This window comes from Gekko japonicus, unplaced genomic scaffold, assembly GCF_001447785.1.
Source record: "Gekko japonicus isolate JY-2015 unplaced genomic scaffold, Gekko_japonicus_V1.1 scaffold2674, whole genome shotgun sequence".
In the NCBI taxonomy this organism is placed as follows: Eukaryota; Metazoa; Chordata; class Lepidosauria; order Squamata; family Gekkonidae; genus Gekko; species Gekko japonicus.
Window position 1 is genome coordinate 97,197 of NW_015164739.1, and position 17,467 is coordinate 114,663.

Here is a 17,467-nt window from a genome sequence, read left to right on the forward strand (position 1 = left end):
GGTGTGGCCTAATATGCTAATGAGCTGTGCTGTCAGGGGTATGGACCAATATGCTAACAAGTTTCAGCTCTTGGGTGTGGCCTATTATGCTAATGATTTCCTGCTGGGGTTTTTCTACAAAAAAAAAAAGCCCTGCTTACCAGCATGACTATGTTCCAAGTTGTGAAAGATGCAGTCCAAAATGAAAATCAGTCTAATTTAGGGACTGTACTCCAACTGCTAAAGTATCAAATTTAGTCCACCTACACATGAAACTGGCTGCTTTCCTCTCAGACCATTGTCCTGTCTCAGCAGCACTGTCTACTCTAACTAGTAGCTGCTTGGCAGGGTCTCACCGGGAGGTCTTTCACATCACCTCCTAGCTAATTCTTTAAACTGGAGATGCCAGGGATTGAACCTGGACCTTCTGTGTGCAAAGCAGATGCTGAGCCACAGCCTCTCCTCAAGACCCGAGGCATCTGGCTAGGCTTTCAATTAATGGCCTTGCCCAAGTCATCATCTCCATCGAAGAAGGAGAAGCAGAAGAAGAAGAGTTGGTTTTATACCCTGCGCTTCACTACCCAAAAGATTCTCGGACTGGCCTACAATCGCCTTCCCTTCCTCTCCCCATAACAGACACCCTGTGAGCAGTGTTCCCTCTAAGCTGAGTTAGTGTGAGCTAGCTCACAGTTTTTCAGCCTCCGGCTCACACATTTTTGTCTTAGCTTAGGAAGGATGGCTCCAGAGCAAACTAATTTATGCAGTAGTCAAATCGCTCGCTCACAGCTTTAATGCCAATAGCTCACAAAGTAGAATTTTTGCTCACAAGACTCCACAGCTTAGAGGGAGCACTGCCTGTGAGGTAGGTGGGGCTGAGAGAACTGTGACTGACCCAAGGTCACCCAGCTGGCTGCATGTAGAGGAGTGGGGGATCAAACCTGGTTCTCCACATTAGAATCTGCCGCTCTTAACCACTACACCAAGCTGTGAAGGTGGTAAAGGTGCACATTCCCTGTACAAGTTTGCTCTACTTCATGAGAGCAACAAACTTATAAAAGTGCGTCAAGGCAAAACAAGTTAGACAACTTGCATGTTACTTAATCCTTGGTTGTTTCGAGGAAAAGAAAAATATTAGGTTAACCAAAATATGCTAATAGTTATATTATCATATTGTCTATCAGGATTATCTTGTTTGCAGTGCAATCCTAAACAGAACTGCATCTTTCTAAGACCACTGACTTCAATGGATTTAGAAAGGTTCAACTCTGCTTATGATTGCACTGTCGCTGTACTATATTCAGTACCATTAAACATTTCCCAATAGATCTTGCTTCTGATGTAGCTCATGGCACTTTTTGTCTCCACTTCTGCAACTTAACTTTTTCATCATGCCAGGGCTCATGAGCATTCAGCTGCTGGGGAAGAAATATCACTTTTGTGTCAAATGCCAGCTTGCTTTAGGATATATATTGCTTTGGGATTGCACCTTCCAATATTAAGGCAAGATCCTGAACGAATACAAAGCAGGATACTTGCTCAGAGCTTTCTCAAAACCGAAGCCTTAGATCCTGACAATACCATACAGCAGATACCATGTTGAACAGATTTCCTCCATAATGATTACCAAATCTTCCAACCCTTAGGGCTAATTCTGCCACCTGGAAAAGAACTCTATGAACCTGAGGGGCGCATTTTGTGCACCAGCTGAAGAAAATGAATGACTAAGACCAGGTTGAGAAGAAGCATACCCTAGGTGTTTGCCTTGAAAGGACTCTGAAGAAGCAGTTAAGATTAATGGACTGAACAACTGGTCAGTGTCAGATAATTCTTTTCAGTCATGCAGAAGTGCAGCCGCTAGAAAAGGAGAAGCAACAGCTTTCCAAGTCAATTTATCAGAAAGCAGCAGCACCTCTGTGCTCAGAGTGATATATTGTCTGTAAAAAAATTCTGCTGGGCGATAGAGTGTGAAGCATGTGCATGTCTAGAGTGACCAAGAAATATAAGTTACGAATAAATAATGGCATACAAATGTAATATTCAGGGAAACAAGTTGCTTATAAGATGCAAAATTTCTCAGGACTCCAGTCTCAGTTACAAGATGTTTCTCTGTCTCTCCCACTACCACCCCCCCCCCAGTTTTCTTAAGAACATAAGAAGAGCCCTCCTGGATCAGACCAATGGTCCATCTAGTCCAGCATCCTGTCTCCAACAGTGGCCAACCAGTTCCTCTAGACAGCCAACAACAGGGCATAGAAGATGAGGCCTTCCCCTGATGTTGTCTCCTGGCTCTGGGATTCAGTGGCTTAGTGCCTCTAAATGCAAAGGTTCTGCTCAGTTACCACGACTAAAAGCCATTGATAGATTTATCCTCCATGACTCTATCTAGCAGCTCTGCAATGTCCTTTTTAGGATATGGGGACCAGGACTGTACACACAGTATTCCAAATGAGGCCGCAACATAGATCCATACAGGGGCATTACAATATCAATCCCTTTCCTTATAATAATCCCTTTCCTAATAATCCCTAACATAGAGTTTACCTTTTTCACTGCTGCAGCACACTGGGTTGATGACACTTTCATTGAGTTATCCACTACACCCCAAGATCTTTCCTCCTCTGTTTCAGCATTAGCCTATACTTAAAGCTGGGATTTTTTTGTCCCAATGTGCATCACTTTACACTTACCAACACTGAACTCTGGCTGGTAGCTAACATGGGGCCACGGGGCCTGACCCCCTAGTGTTTCTTCTGGGGCCCCTCCCTCCCGGGCTGCCCCCAAAGTGCTCCAATTTACCACCTGCATTGTACTTTCATTTAATTAGCTGGCGGGGCCCCTGAGGCCCCCTCCCCCAAAATTCCCTAGCTACAGGGCTGAGCACATTGTTGCCCACTCATCCAATTTGTGGAGGTCGTCGTGGAGGTCGTCTTGGAGTTCTTCACAGCCTTGGTTTTCATCATCTGCAAACTTGGCCACTGCACTACTCACCTCCTGTTCCAGATCATTGATGAATGATCCTTAACTGTGAAAGGTGTCATAGATTTTTGATGTACTATGGACAGGATTGTAGAGGTCATCTGACTGTACATTAAGTGTAAAACCGAAATCATTTGGATTTTCTCACCGGCTAAGGTGGAAGTAGTCTTGAATGCAGGAAATAAACATCACCGCTCTCGCTGGGAGCGCAACCAGCGCGTTTATATTTTGCTCTTTCTCCTCTTTTACTCCTGTTTCCCGAAGTTCATTTTATTCCTTTGATTAAATTCACTTTTTTAACATTACAAACCTTTTTTATATGGAAGGATTTTTAAGTGAAAAGTCCAACTAATGCCAGCATTTCGACTAAGCCTATTACTCATTCTCCTCTCTTACATTTTCAAACCACGCTAGTGCTTTGACAGAGACCTCTGCAAAGAACGATCCGATGGGAACCAATAAACTACAACTCCCACAAAGCCTTTCAACCGGTCCCACCTGACTAGATACACGCTAGGACTGCAGCTTCCACAATCCATTGCGGTTTTCTGCAGTTGTTGCAAAAGCAGCAATCTTTTCCTTTCATTTCCATCGTTTCGCTAGGCATGGTTGCCGCCAATGTTCCCTCTAAGCTGAGTTAGTGTGAGCTAGCTCACACTAACTCAGCTTAGAGGGAACACTGGTTGCCGCTGCAGCGGGTTGCAGTTTTTTTCCTGCGGAACCGCGTGGTTATAAAATACGACTCTGTCTTCTAGAGGGAAAGTAGTCCAGGGGGGCACATTAAAAAAGATTGATCCAGTATAAGCTATCGTGAGACAGTGTTCGAGTAGCTCCCGCCAGAGAAGACGACTCTGCAGCATTGTTGTGTTTTTCTCTTGTTCTGCACATGGCTGGGACGGTGCGAGGACCGTTGCTGGACACCATCAGGAACAAAACGGTCGCTGCTAAGCTTCTGTCTCTTAGCGGCCTGTTTGCCGTGTATAAACCCAAAGGGCCCACTTCAGCAGATCTGGTGAACCACCTTAAGGCGAAGCTATTGGAAGGTACCATGAAGGGGATGAGAGAAGGAGAAAAAGATTTGGCATTTGGGGACTCTGGAGGGTGGAGTGGGACACCGAAAGTGAACCTTCAGCTGGTCTTGAGGGAAGTCTCTCATGTACGAGGCAATGTGTTGTAGTGCTTAAGAGTTCCAAACTAGTATTGGGGAGAGCCAGGTTTGAATCCTCTGTTATGGAAAATTGCTGGGTGGCATTGGCCCAGTCAAAGACTCTCAGTCTAACCTACTTCATAGGGTTGTTGCGAGGACAAAATGAAGGAGGAGAGAACTGTGTAAAATGCCTTCCATACCCACTGAGGAGAAAAGCGGGGTATAAATGTAGTAAATAAATACATTGTAAAAACTTGAATATCACGTTACTTTTAATTTTTCCTGCACAAGTAGTGAAAAGGATAAATGTCCGTTTTTTCCGTGAAATCGATGGAATCTGACTTCGTGGATACTAGTGTTTTCTCAGGTGATTTTTAAAAAGGGATTTGGATTAGGGGCTCTACTGTATTTCGCCCAAGTAGAGATGGGGAACTGTATGTGTGTAATTAGTGAAAGTCACGATGGTGTTTTTTGTGAGTCCCCCTAGGGGAAAAAAACAAACCGTGAGCTCTTTTCATGGCCCAGTCCCTTGCTGTTTCTTGCTACCACTTCTGCTAATCTGCTTCAGGAGAAGTTGGTACTTCAGTGAGTTTGAGCATTGAGAGTACGTGCCTGGGTGTTTCTCTTAACAGTGGTTCAGGGTGGTTCTCAGTTTCTTCACCTAAATTTAGTGTAGGTTTTGGGACTCACCAAGTAACTGCATATGACTTTCCTGCTCCCCATCTTAAAAAACAGGAATCCCACATCAGTTAATCCTGAACAAACTAATGTTTATCTTTCATTTGCTTATTATAAGCAATCGGATATATTTCTTCTCAGAAGCAAACTGGGATGTACTATTTGAGTCTTTGGAGCCTTGTCTCCCAGCTTACCCTCTTTCTTTTCATGATCCATCTGTGTGAGAACTGTGACCCACTTCCAGAACTACTGTGTAAGTGAAAAATGAGAGCCTAGATGTGCCCTCAGATGCAAATAAAAACGTTTAACAAGGCAGTGTTTGTTCTCAAATGAAAACCATCACCACCTTAAACACATATCCATTTTTATAACTGACTTGGTGGAAAGGTTGAGTTACTGTCCTCCAAAACAGAGCACTAAACTACTTTCACAAGATACAAAAATGTCATGCTCATGGCTTTTTTGTATTTCGTTGTTTGAATTTTTGTTTTGCTTTGCACCTTTTTTCTCAGAAGGAGAGAAATCAGTTTCATGCTGCTGTGACGCTGTTTTTCTCTATGCTTGTTTGAACAGTGTTTGAAGAAGATTCATTTAAAGCAGTGTGGAGGCGCAATGACAGTGGAGCCGCCACGAGAGGGCGATAAACATATGCAGAATGCAAAAGTATGCTAGCACTGTTGAGGTGTGAAAACGAAACCAAATGTAGACAGCTTTTTTGAAGACGGAGTCAAAAGACTGGGACACCGGTGGAAAAGACAAATGCAGATTCGACTGTAATCTTGTCTTGTCTTGAATCCCATCAGTACAAACTCTGGTAGTCCCATTGATCGCAGTGAAAGTGTTAAGCATATGTTCTCTTAGGGCCTGGTACAACTCCAGAGTGGCATAGTAAATAGCTAAGAATGCTTCCCTAAAAGCTGTTCAGCATAACATTTTTATTTATTTATTTCATTAGCGAGCCAGTTTGGTGCAGTGGTTAAGTGCGCAGACTCTAATCTGGGAGAACTGGGTTTGATTCCCCACTCCTCCACTTGCAGCTGCTGGATGACCTTGGGCAAGCCATAGTTCTGTCAGAGCTGTTCTGGAAAGAGCAGTTCTCGAAAGAGCTCTCTCAGCCCCACCTACCTCACAGGGTGTGTGTTGTGGGGAAGGGAAGGGAAAGGAATTTGTAAGCCGCTCTAAGACTCCTGGTGAAGGGCGGGGTATAAATCCTATCTCTTCTTCTTTTTCTTCTTCTAGATCTATATCCCACCCTCCCTGCACAGCGTGCTCAGGGCAGGTTCCATCAATATAATATACAATAGTTAAAACAGTTTAAAATACGTCAAATAGATATAGTGCAATTTCTATGTCCCATCAGAGCCTCAACAAATGTATCCTATCATGATTGGTTTCCAGATGTTACTCAGATCTGATTCACTGAAGGGGAGGCCCGATAGATGGATAAAAAGGAGGATGCCCACCGCCTCAACGAAAAGTCTGGTGGAAGAAGTCTGTCTTACAGGCCCTGCGGAACTGTAGAAGGTTCCACAGGGCCCTGATCTCAGAAGAGAGTTCATTCCACCAGGCCCTGGTTGAAGCAAGACGGACATCCCTGGAGCCAGGGGCCACCAGTAAATTTTGATTAGCATTTGATTCAACTTTAAATACACAGGCCTGCCCAAACTTAGTTTTGTTTTGTTATGCTTGTATCGTCTTCCAAGACACGTACCTCACAAAAGTTCAGTAACTTAGAAGTGAATGTGCTTATTTATTTAATATTCCTCTCCACTAATAACATCCAAGGCAGTGTACAGTTAATTGGCTTTCTTATCTCTATATCCAACACTCTGTCCTCTGGATAGAGGACCTCAGGGCCATCTGCCCATGATCCAGTGGCTGGGTGTGCAAGTATAGCCCTGGTGTCTCATTTCTGTTTATTGAACAGCTTGAAATATCACATTTCTCGCCATCCATAGCAGGCAGGGGACTCAGCTATGCATTGAGTTTGCTGGATCCCAGCCATTATATGTAATTAAATGTGGGGAACATATTGTATCACTGCTGTGTGTTGTTGACAACACTGGAGGAATTCTGCGACTACTGACAGTTATGGCTTTATTACTGGAACAAATACGCAATGTGATGTTTCTTGTACATTGCTGTGGAACATAATGAAACCCAGTGCTGAACATTAAAATAATTAATTATCTGATGCCAGCCAATTCTGGAGATGAGAAATAGCTCTAGGTGAGCTATTAGCTTTGCGTGATAATTTCTGTGATTGTAATTCACAATTTTCCTCCCTTCTTGAGATTAAACAGTTTCTGTTGAATTAGTTATGCCATATCAGTAGCTTCCAATATGAATAGCAAATTTCATTTTGTGTGTGTGTGATGTTATAAAGCTTCTTATCCTTTGGGATTTTATTTTTTTCAGAAGCTGGTTTGCCAAAGCCTAGTAGGAATACGAGGAATCACATCCTAAAGATTGGACATGGTGGGACTCTAGATAGTGCTGCTACTGGAGTACTAGGTAATTTGTATTAATATACACAAATAGATTATTTCTTTACAATACTTTCATGTTGTGTTTTTTTAAAATAAAAAGTTTACAAAGCGGTTGAACTAAAACTAAGACATAAGATCTATTCAGAATAGATACACTGCCCTAGCCTAAATACCAGAGAAGAATAAAACTGTTTAGTCAGCAGAAGATTCTAGATGCCCGACAGAAAAGATATGGTTTTATTTGTTGTTAAAATGAGGCCTGGGATGTGGCCAAGCAATCCTCTGGTAGGGATTTTCCATAGCATTACAGTGGCCTCTGAAAAGTCCTTGTTTCTAATGGGTGCCAGTTTTGCATCTACTAATGATGGATAGTCTGAACAGGGCCTTGTTGACAGATTTGAAAGAGGATCATCATCTGACTTTACAAGAGGTGGGGGAATCCTTGCTGCAGCCTTCATGGAATTGAAGGTGGCTTTTGATACCTTAGGGGCTGCGGTGGCTCAGAGGTTAAGACGCTGAGTTGCGGACCAGAAGGTCAGTAGCTCGGCAGTTCAAGACCCGAGTGCCACGTGATGGAGTGAGCTCCCATCTGGCCCCAGCTCCTGCCAGCCTAGCAGTTTGAAAGCAAGAAATTGCAAGTAGATAAATAGGTACCACCTCAGTGGGAAGGTAATAGCGTTCTGTGCACCTTGGTGTTTAGTCATGCCAGCCACATGACCACAGAAACGTCTTTGGACAGTGCTGGCTCTTCGGCTTGGAAACGGAGATGAGCTCTGCCCCCTAGAGTCGGATTTGACTAGCTTTCGAGCAAGGGAAACCTTTACCTTTTTGATACCTTACCCCGCTCCCAATTGTGGCACAAGCTAAAATTAACATCTGTTGACAAGAGACTGTTGGCTTTGAGATTTTCTATTCTAATCCCACGGCACAAGTCCACTATCGGTTAGATGGACAACTTTCCACTGTAATTTCCCAACAGCAGGGAGTGTATCAGGATTGTGTGCTGGCTCCTTTATTGTTTAATTTATATATCAACAATGCAATTTCTGCTGTCTCTGCCCAGGACTGCTCTCCATTGCTAACGTTAAAGTTTCTGTCTTTTTTGCTGATGATACAGTTCTCCTATCAAGAACAACATCAGGACTGTCCTCTCTTATATAGGCTTTTGTCTCTTACTGTCTGGAAGAGCACATGGTAGTTAACTCTCAAAAATCCAAGACTGTTGAAAGAGCACATGGTAGTTAACTCTCTTGTATAGGCTTTTGTCTCTTATTGTCTGGAAGAGCACATGATAGTTAACTCTCAAAAATCCAAGACTGTTGTTTATTGGAGGAAATCGCATGTATACCACAAGTGGAAAATTCGTGGTAATGAATGATATCGAGGAGTTTCCCTATTTTAAATACTTAGGGAGTTGGTTTGCCTTTAACTTGGTAAGAGCAAGCTGAGCATATTAAAAGTTTGGCAACAATGAAATCTTTTGTTTATCTGGGGCTCAGTATATCCCAGCTGTCATCGCATTGTTTAACACTAAGGAGGCCACACGAAGTTTATATGGGGCTGTTATCTCGATTGATAAAACAGATGAATCCTTGGATTCAATTCTTCTTAAATTCCAACATTCCATCTGTGGAATTCTGAATTGTGTAGCTGAATCGGGATAACCGTCTCTTGAAGCTTGAGCTTGGTTGAAGACTTTTACCCTTAATGTTAAAACTACACACTCCGACACCAAGAGGACTACCTTGGCTTAGTCAGAGGGGATCCTTATATTTCCCATTGGGATAAATTTGTTGAACAACAACTACAGCTCCTCTGACAGAGCATGCGACTGTGGTGCAGGTAGACACCCTGTATCACATGATCTTTGAATCTAATTACTTTTCTGAGCCTAGAAATCTTAATTCTTCCTTTGCTTTAAAATGTAGATCATATTACCTCTTTTATTAGAAGATAATAGCAGACCTGTCAGTCTTTTAGCTGCGAAATGTTATGCATCTGTGATAGATTTTTTGCAGCCGTTCAAATGGGGTCTAGCTTTTTTTTTATTTTAGTAATCCGCTTAGAATTAAATTAAGAAGCAGTATTAGGTAGAGAGAGAGAGATTTTAAAGTGCAGGAAGGTTTATATAGTGGCTTAATAACTTTCCCTGCCATGCCCCATGATGTTGAGATTTCAGCATTTGCATGTCCTAAGGTGTTATACACGGTGCCTTAGCCTTTGGGGTGTACAGGCTTTCTAGCTGAATGGCCTCATCATGTGCCCCTGAGCTTCATGTGCCAGTTGTGTGTACTTATATAATTTAGATTTAGGTATTATGTTTATCTGTTGGGTAAAGCTTAGAATTTTGTAGACAGACTTGTTTCTCTTGAGGGTGTCACTTGTCTTGGTAAAAATGGGGAGCACAAATTTATATTACTGATTTTTGTGTGGCTACTGCAAGTTTGAAAGTAAAGGTGTGTTGGGGGGTACAAAGTAGTATCTGGAATTAAGTTCTTTGTGTCATTTGCTTTTTGAGCATTGAACCAACATTGAAGACAATGATCTGATTTGCTTGTGTTCTCTTTTTTTCCTTTGACTAAGGCCCAGACATGACGTGATGGCATCCTCCTAGCCACCACAAGCACGTCACTGCCATTTTTAAGTGACTTAAAAATGTCATGAGGTGGTCAGGCCCGCAGTGTGGCACCATTGTTCCTGCCCCCATGCCTTTCCAATTGGTGAAACGTCCATGCAGATGCAGCTGCTTTGGCACTTTATAAGGCGTGGGGAGCAACAGTATGTTAGTCTGTCGAGCTGCAGGCCCTGGCAGCATTTTTAAATAACTTTAAAATGGCCGCATCCTCATGGCGGCCACATCTAATTTCGCCCTAAGTAACGTATAAAATTGGAATCTGTTGCTTGTTAATAATTTAAGACTGTCAGCAGTCAACAACAGAGTGAATGCAAAAAGGCTTTAGATATATTAAAGTCATCGCTTTCAGGAATTTGATATCCTCTGAGTATAACAAAGAGTACCATAAGATGCCAAATAGCCATATTGATCCATAGAAAAAAATCCTAAGTCTGCATATGATAATACTTCTGTTAGAACCCAACTAAAACACTGTAACTAGAAGAAGAAGAAGAGAAGAAATTGGATTTATACCCCACCCTTCACTCATAGTCTCAGAGCGGTTTACAAACTCCTTTCCCTTCCCCTCCCCACAACAGACACCCTGTGAGGTAGGTGTGTGGGTAAGGATCAGCGATATGGCATGCCAGTCCTGGTTCTGAGCCACATCCAGACTCTGTAAACATAGGGTTGATCAGTGACTTCGGTACACTTAAGAGTCCTGACCTTTGCACATCCTGAAACTGCAAGCAAGTCTTAAGATACTGTGCAAGCATTTTAGGCATTCTGTCTAAGTATCTGTTTTTCCCTGTTTCTGTACGTGCAAGCCAACAGCCTCACCTCATGGTGTGGGGGGGCAGAGTGTGTATAAAATAAAGTCTCTTGCTTCTTTGGGGCAGACTCTTCTTCACCCTCAAAGAACGTGTCTCGTGTGAGTCCTTCATAGGTGGGGCTAAGAGTGCTCTTTCCAGAACTGCCCTTTCAAGGACAGCTCTTGTCAGAACTATGGCTTGCCCAAGGTCATCCAGCAGCTGCAAGTGGAGGAGTGGGGAATCAAACTGGGCTCTCTCAGATAAGAGTCTGCGCACTTAACCACTACACCAAACTGGCTCTAGGGAGTCAGTTCACCTGTATTCTTTTTCATGCTGGATATTCATGCTGGTAGTCATAAATGGAACAGAGAAAATTTTATGTGAATTTAATTAAGCCATACCACATAAAGAATGTTATCTTCAGGTTTGAGCTTTTCCATTCCCATTGTTTTCTCTTCTCTCTCTTCTATCCTGCGTTTATCCGGCAAAGCGGCATCCCAGGCTGCTTACAGTAAGTCACATTCAATAGATACAACCATCCAAAAATAAGAATAATAAATTTCCCTCATAATAGGTCTCCTTCCTTCACCCAGGCAGATGTTCTTTTTTATATTATTATTATTTATTTATTCGTTTCCATACACCAACAAAACAGTGTAACTATACAAAGTTTTTCTATTATTGGAGTGTTAAGTTATACATTCTTTCCTAACCATTTATAAACTCTGTTCCATCTGTTTTGAAATGTCTTGTCATCTTTTCCTTGAAGAATTATATTAAGTTTATCCATTTCTGCTAGTTCATATAGTTTCTGCACTAGTTCTCCTCTGGAGGGTAGACTTTCGGACTTCCAACTCTTAGCTACTAGAATTCTAGCAGCTGTGAGAATATAAATTATCAAATGCACATCATTTTGCTCATAACAATCTCGGATAATGTTAAGTAAGAATATTTCAGGTAACAAATCTAGATTTAAATCCATACTTTCTAATATCATTTGTTTAATACTTTGCCAAAATGTATATATATTTTTTGCACCTCCGCCACATATGGAAAAAAGTACCTATATTATTTTTACAACAGTTTTGGATAAATTTTTATAGCATCTGGCCCACCCAGGCAGATGTTCTGATAATCCTCGGGTTCAGAGGAGGGAGGGTCTGAGCAGCTGTTCTTACTCTGCCCAAGCTGAAACATGCTTGAAAATGTTTGATCTGCTGGGTTTTTTTCCTCAGCTGCATTGTATTTAAGTTGATACTAGCTTTTATTTCAACATAACATTAATGGAGTTCTTTTCATAGTAGTGGAGTTTTTTCCTTACTTGCAAAATAGGTAAAATCAAAGGGAGATGTTTGTAGTGTTGTTGGTATCTAGCTTCTGTAATACTTCTCAGTGTACAAAGTTGCTTAACAGTCTTCCTGATTGTGCTAAATATTAGCCTTGTGAGTTAGACAAAGGAACTGGCAAACTTGTCCAAGGCTATCCATAATATTGCATAGCTGATCAGACATTTGGATTTGTCGTCCCCCCCCATACCTCAACCTTCCAAATCTGAAGTGTCTTCTGTTGTAGACTTTTTATCATCCTGTCCCCCGTGTGCTGTAATCCATTTTTTTTACAGTGTAATGGAAATTAGAACTGTTGGCAGTAGTACAGGATTTACTGTACTGTGCAAAAACTGTATGCTTACAACAGGTACTCTTTAACTTTTTTCCATCACCATCCCAAATTTTGATTGTGGGCTGGGAAAAACAGAGCAGCTTAGAATGTACTACTAGAACGGAAAATAGTACACCTTCCAGTTCTGAGATTATCTAAGCACCTTTGTACTTTAAAACATTCATTCTTTTATGAGTTACAGACATTGGAAAATGGGACCTGATTTAAATGTGATGCTGGCAAGGCAAAGAGTTTCCCTGTGCAACTTTGCATGGGCTCTGTGTCTCGTTTAAGCTGTACTGCACTTCTACAAAGTAATTATGCATAAGTGCAATTTCAGCGTTAGCATGCCAGCATAATACTGTCCATGAGCTACAGATCTCATATGGCAAATAGGCATGCATGGCTGCTTTGCACGGGTTACAACTAGGATGGCCAATCTTCAGGTGATGTCTGGAGATCTGCCAGTATTGCAACTGATCTCCAGGTGACAGAGACCATTTCACCTGGAGAAAATGGCTGCTTTGGAAGGTGGTATCTATGGCATTGTACCCCTTTGAAGTCCCTCCCCTCTCTAAACCCCACCCTCCTCAGGATCCACCCCCAAAATCTCCAGGTATTTCCCAAAAATGGAGCTGGCAGCCCTAGTTACAGCAGAGTTTAAGACCAACGCTGAGCCTTCCGCCTCACCAACATCAAGTTTAAACTGGCCCCGTGTGCTTCTTCTTCAGTGACAAGCGTTATGAATGATAGGGTTTTCTGAAAAGTTTCAGGTGTACTGAGGATTCATTAAGTCTCTGAGAAGCTTGCAGTGTAATTACACAAGAAGAGGCCTGCTGTCATGGGTCCTGGCTCCGCTGAGACTGACTATTCCTCAGATGAGGAAGAGGCAGGGAGCAACCCAACCTCCTCTGGAGTCAGCCCCGAAGAGGAACCTTGACCAGCACCTGAGAGAAAAGAGGCCCCAGCATCTGCATGGGAGGGTCAGCAAGGCGAAGAGACTGAGTCAGAGGGAGAGACTGATCCAGAGCCTGGCCCAGCACCCCCAGTTGGAGACACCTCGAGGCCAGAATCACCCACGTAGCTCACCAGGGCACGCCAGCGTCTGAATGGGCAAGAGAGAAGGAGGAGTGCCAGACTTCAGCTGTTGCAAAGGCAAAGTGAGGGGCCGTGAGTCTTTGCAGATTGACTCCCAGAGAAGGGAGGATATGGTCATAGGCAGCCACGCTCACCTGTCTCAGTGTGGAAGCAACCATGCGTTCTTGGACCTTGTGCCTGCTGCCAGCCTCCACTCCTTGCTCCTGAAAACTCTGACTGATTTCCCAGCATTCTGACCTTCGGCGCTGTTTCTCAGCTTGCTTTTGGAGTGTGTATCCAGCTTTCAGTGAAGTGTATCCGTGGCGACCAGCCAGACCCAGCACACCTGCTGGATTAGACCAAAGATTTATTTTGCCCAATAGCTGACCAGGTGCCTTCAAGAAGCCCATAAACAAAGCATGAAACAGCCTTCCCCTGCTGTTGCTTCCAGCAACTGGTGTTCTGTGGATCAGTTTCCATTTAACCAGTATCGCAAATAGTCTGCATTTAAAGCTATGTCAGCTAGCGGCCATCACTACAACTTACGGCAGTGAATATAATGTCTTAATAAAAGCTCAGGATGATCTTGTATGGCTAGCTCACGTTCGTTGGAATGCTGCGTTTGTATCTTGCCTTGTTGGATGAATGTTAAGAAAGCAGCACCCAGGCTTCTTTCTTAACACTGCTAGAAATACATGTTAGTCGTACGCCTCAGCTCCAATAAGACATCTGAAGCTGTTATAAGAAATCTACAGTTGCCTTACAATTCAAAACCATTAAAATTATTAATACCCACCATTGTCTTGCTTGCTGAGATACATGGTGATAATTGTTCTTTTCAAGACTATTTTAGGCTTCTCGGTTATATTTCCCCCCTCTGCCATGGCCCTGTAAGTGGTATATTAATTTCCTTAGTATAATCTGCTGCTGTGTTCATTGGGCTACTGTTGAATGCTAATAACCTTTTAAAAGGTGCATTAGTTAAAGTGATGGCTTCTCTTCACAACTAATGAACCTTTCTAAGACTTTATCCAAAAGGACCGTGTGAGTAGGTTAACTGTTGCTTGCTAATTCTGTGCAGATGCTTACAAAAAATGCTCTTCCCAAACAAAGGTCCCAACATAGAATTAAAGGCATTTAAGCAAGGTTCTTCTGGTCTGTATTGCTTGTTTGTCAGCTCCCTCAAAGATTAAAAGCAGCACAATTGCTTTTCTTTAAGGCAGTGTCTTAACCGTTCTGGATCAGCCAGTTCTGTTTGCAGGAATCTTTGAATTGCATATCTGTGAAATAACATTCCTGGTACTGTGATGGAAAACAGCAAGTGGTAGTGAATACAGAAGGTGGCGAGGTACCTGTTCTTACAGTCATGTTTCTCTTCTTAACAGTGGTTGGCATTGGAGAAGGAACGAAAATGCTGAGCGACATGTTGGCAGGTTCTAAGGTAAGAAATCTGAGGTACTTCCTACCGTTTTCCTTGATCTTTGTTCAGAGAACAACTGAAAGTAAGGGGAGGGGCTGTGGCTCAGTGGTAGAGCATCTGCTTGGCATGCTCAAGGTCCCAGGGATCTATTCTCAGCATCTCCAGTTAAGGCTCAGGATGATTAGATAATGTGAAAGACTTCTGCATGAGACCCTGGAAAGCCATTGCCAGTCTGAGTTGGCAGTATTGATTTTGATGGACCAGTGGTCTGATTCAGTATTTGGCAGCTTCAAGTGAGCCATGACAGAAAAAAGTAGTTCTAGCAGGCAGCAAAAGCTAGGGATGGCACTGCTAAATTTCAGTATCCTGATCTTTCATGAGCTTGTAATGAGACAATGTAGTGGCTTACCCTACTTTTAAATCATAGTTGTCCATATTCTAGACCTAACGCTTTAACAACTTGGTTCCTCTTGACTCAAATAGCATTTCATATTACCTGCTTAATAGCAAAATTATTACTTGCACATGTAACAGCAAAATGCTGCATCCTAATTTTGTATTTTGTTTCTATTCGAATTCAAGTGGGTTTCTCTATCATCTCCCTTACTTATTCTCCCATTCTCCCTGATGGCCTCATCTTTTTTTTTTTAGCAGCTTCCCCTTCCCAGGGCCAGACTCCTGCAGGGGTGTCAAACATACGGCCCACAGGCTGGAAATGGCCTGTCTGGGGCTCTTACCCAGCCCTCAAGCAACTGGTTATTACCTTTATTGCCAGATGACTGAGTCTGTGCATTATGTCCCCGTATTCTGTCCCAGTGCTTATGAGTAATGGGCGGTGGAAGTGGGAGGGTGGGTATTAGGGAGATACTACAAGGAAATACTGTAAGAGTGTTAATGTTTTAAGCATGTTTGTATTTTGAGTAAAAAATAATGTTGTTAATTGGGTTTGCCGGTGTCCTTTATAAAGTTCATATCTCTGGTACCTGGCATTACATTTTATGGCACACATGGCCTGTCCCGACAAAGTGACGTTTATGTCAGATCCGGCCCTCATAACAAATTAGTTCGACACCTCTGCTTTAGGGCCTGAAGTCAGACTGCAGTGGAAACTTGGATGGGGTGGCTATTTGTGTAAGAGGGGTGGCATTCTTCTACCCACTAATCTAGTCCTACCCATGCCTTCCAACTCCTGCATTTGTATTAATTTGGGAGGCCCATATTTTGGCAGTATCTGCTCACCAGTGTAACATGTAGGTTCACCCTCTCTTCTCTTTCAAAGTTTAGTAGAGCTATCAAATAATAGTCATTGATAACTTCTAACCATACTGGCTCAGGCACCTACACTTATGAGCACTTTATCATTACAAATGTGGCAATTGTGATAAGTGTTGGGATCTTCTACTTGATTGTCTTCTTTAGAGCACAGTAAAAAGTTTTCTTGGTTCCCATAAGCTTTGTGTCAAAAATATCATTTCAGTTTAATGCTGTTCTGCTAGTGATGCCTGACTAGGTTACCTGTCAGAAGAATAAATATAAAATAACTAAGGGATGCAGCTATGTGCAGTATGAATTTTTAAAAATCTGAACCTTTTCCAATGTCAGTCTAAATTAGTTTATTTAAATTACGTTGCTTTAAACATTGCAACAGAAGGAACACTGTATGGTTCCAGTTCTAAAAAGCAAATATTTAATAAAGAACACCTTATTTATGTGATTCTTATGTAACTATTTCATTTTTGGCTTATAATTTGAGGTATTCTTGCATTAATACAGTAAGATATGCATTCTTTAGTTGGCTATTTGATTACAAGACTGATTAGCAGTACATCAATAAACAGATTATCCCAACTTTCTTACCTTTTCTTTTGTACTATTTTAATATCTGGCTTCTAGTAAGTTTCTTTTGGACTTATTTAAAAAACTGTTATCACTTGAATGTGTATTATCATATAAGCTTGTATTTTCTTTCGCCTGATCCTTTTTGTTTTTTACTAATTTGGGTTTCGCATTTACTTTTCAATAGATGTTACTTAAATTAATTTTCTTTAGTGTTCAAAACAGCAGTAATATTCCGTTTCTTCTCTTCACACACAACACCTTGATCGGATCTACTTTTGATACAATTGATTCTCCTCATCTTCTTTGTATGATCAGTTTTTCTGGTTTTGCAATTGATTTTTCCCATACATTGATTCATTCTCTCCCCTACCCCCAAATAGGATTATCGTACTGCTATTTTAATTGGCTTTCCTCTTAGCATTTTAGGACTGTTCTTGTTGTTCTGCATTTCACTACATAACTTATATGCAATGCTCCCTCTAAGCTGTAGAGTCTTGTGAGCAAAAATTCTACTGGCATTAACATTGTGAGCCAGTGATTTGGCTGCTGCATAAATTAGTTTGCTCTGGAGCCATCCTTTCTGAGCTAAGACAAAGATGTGTGAGGTGGAGGCTAAAAAACTGTGAGCTAGCTCACACTAACTCAGCTTAGAGGGAATACTGCTTATATGAGCGTACATATAATTGTTTTTCTGCTTTTGATTTATCTTCCTGGGTTATTTTTTCCTTTTGTACAGTCAAAGTAAGATGCTCAGTGCAATCCTAAGCAGGTCTGTTC

At 42.0% G+C, this 17,467-nt stretch overlaps 1 protein-coding gene across 1 annotated transcript in view; it reads left to right on the forward strand.

Moving 5' to 3' along the window:
* Positions 1-3,702: 3,702 nt before the first annotated feature.
* Positions 3,703-17,467, forward strand: part of TRUB1 (TruB pseudouridine (psi) synthase family member 1) — a 65,714-nt gene continuing 51,949 nt past the window's right edge. Inside the window, exons 1-3 of the mRNA XM_015409625.1 lie at positions 3,703-3,998; positions 7,199-7,294; positions 14,817-14,872. Coding sequence (XP_015265111.1) covers positions 3,842-3,998; positions 7,199-7,294; positions 14,817-14,872 — 309 coding nt within the window. The 5' untranslated portion in view covers positions 3,703-3,841. The remainder of the gene's footprint in view (positions 3,999-7,198; positions 7,295-14,816; positions 14,873-17,467) is intronic.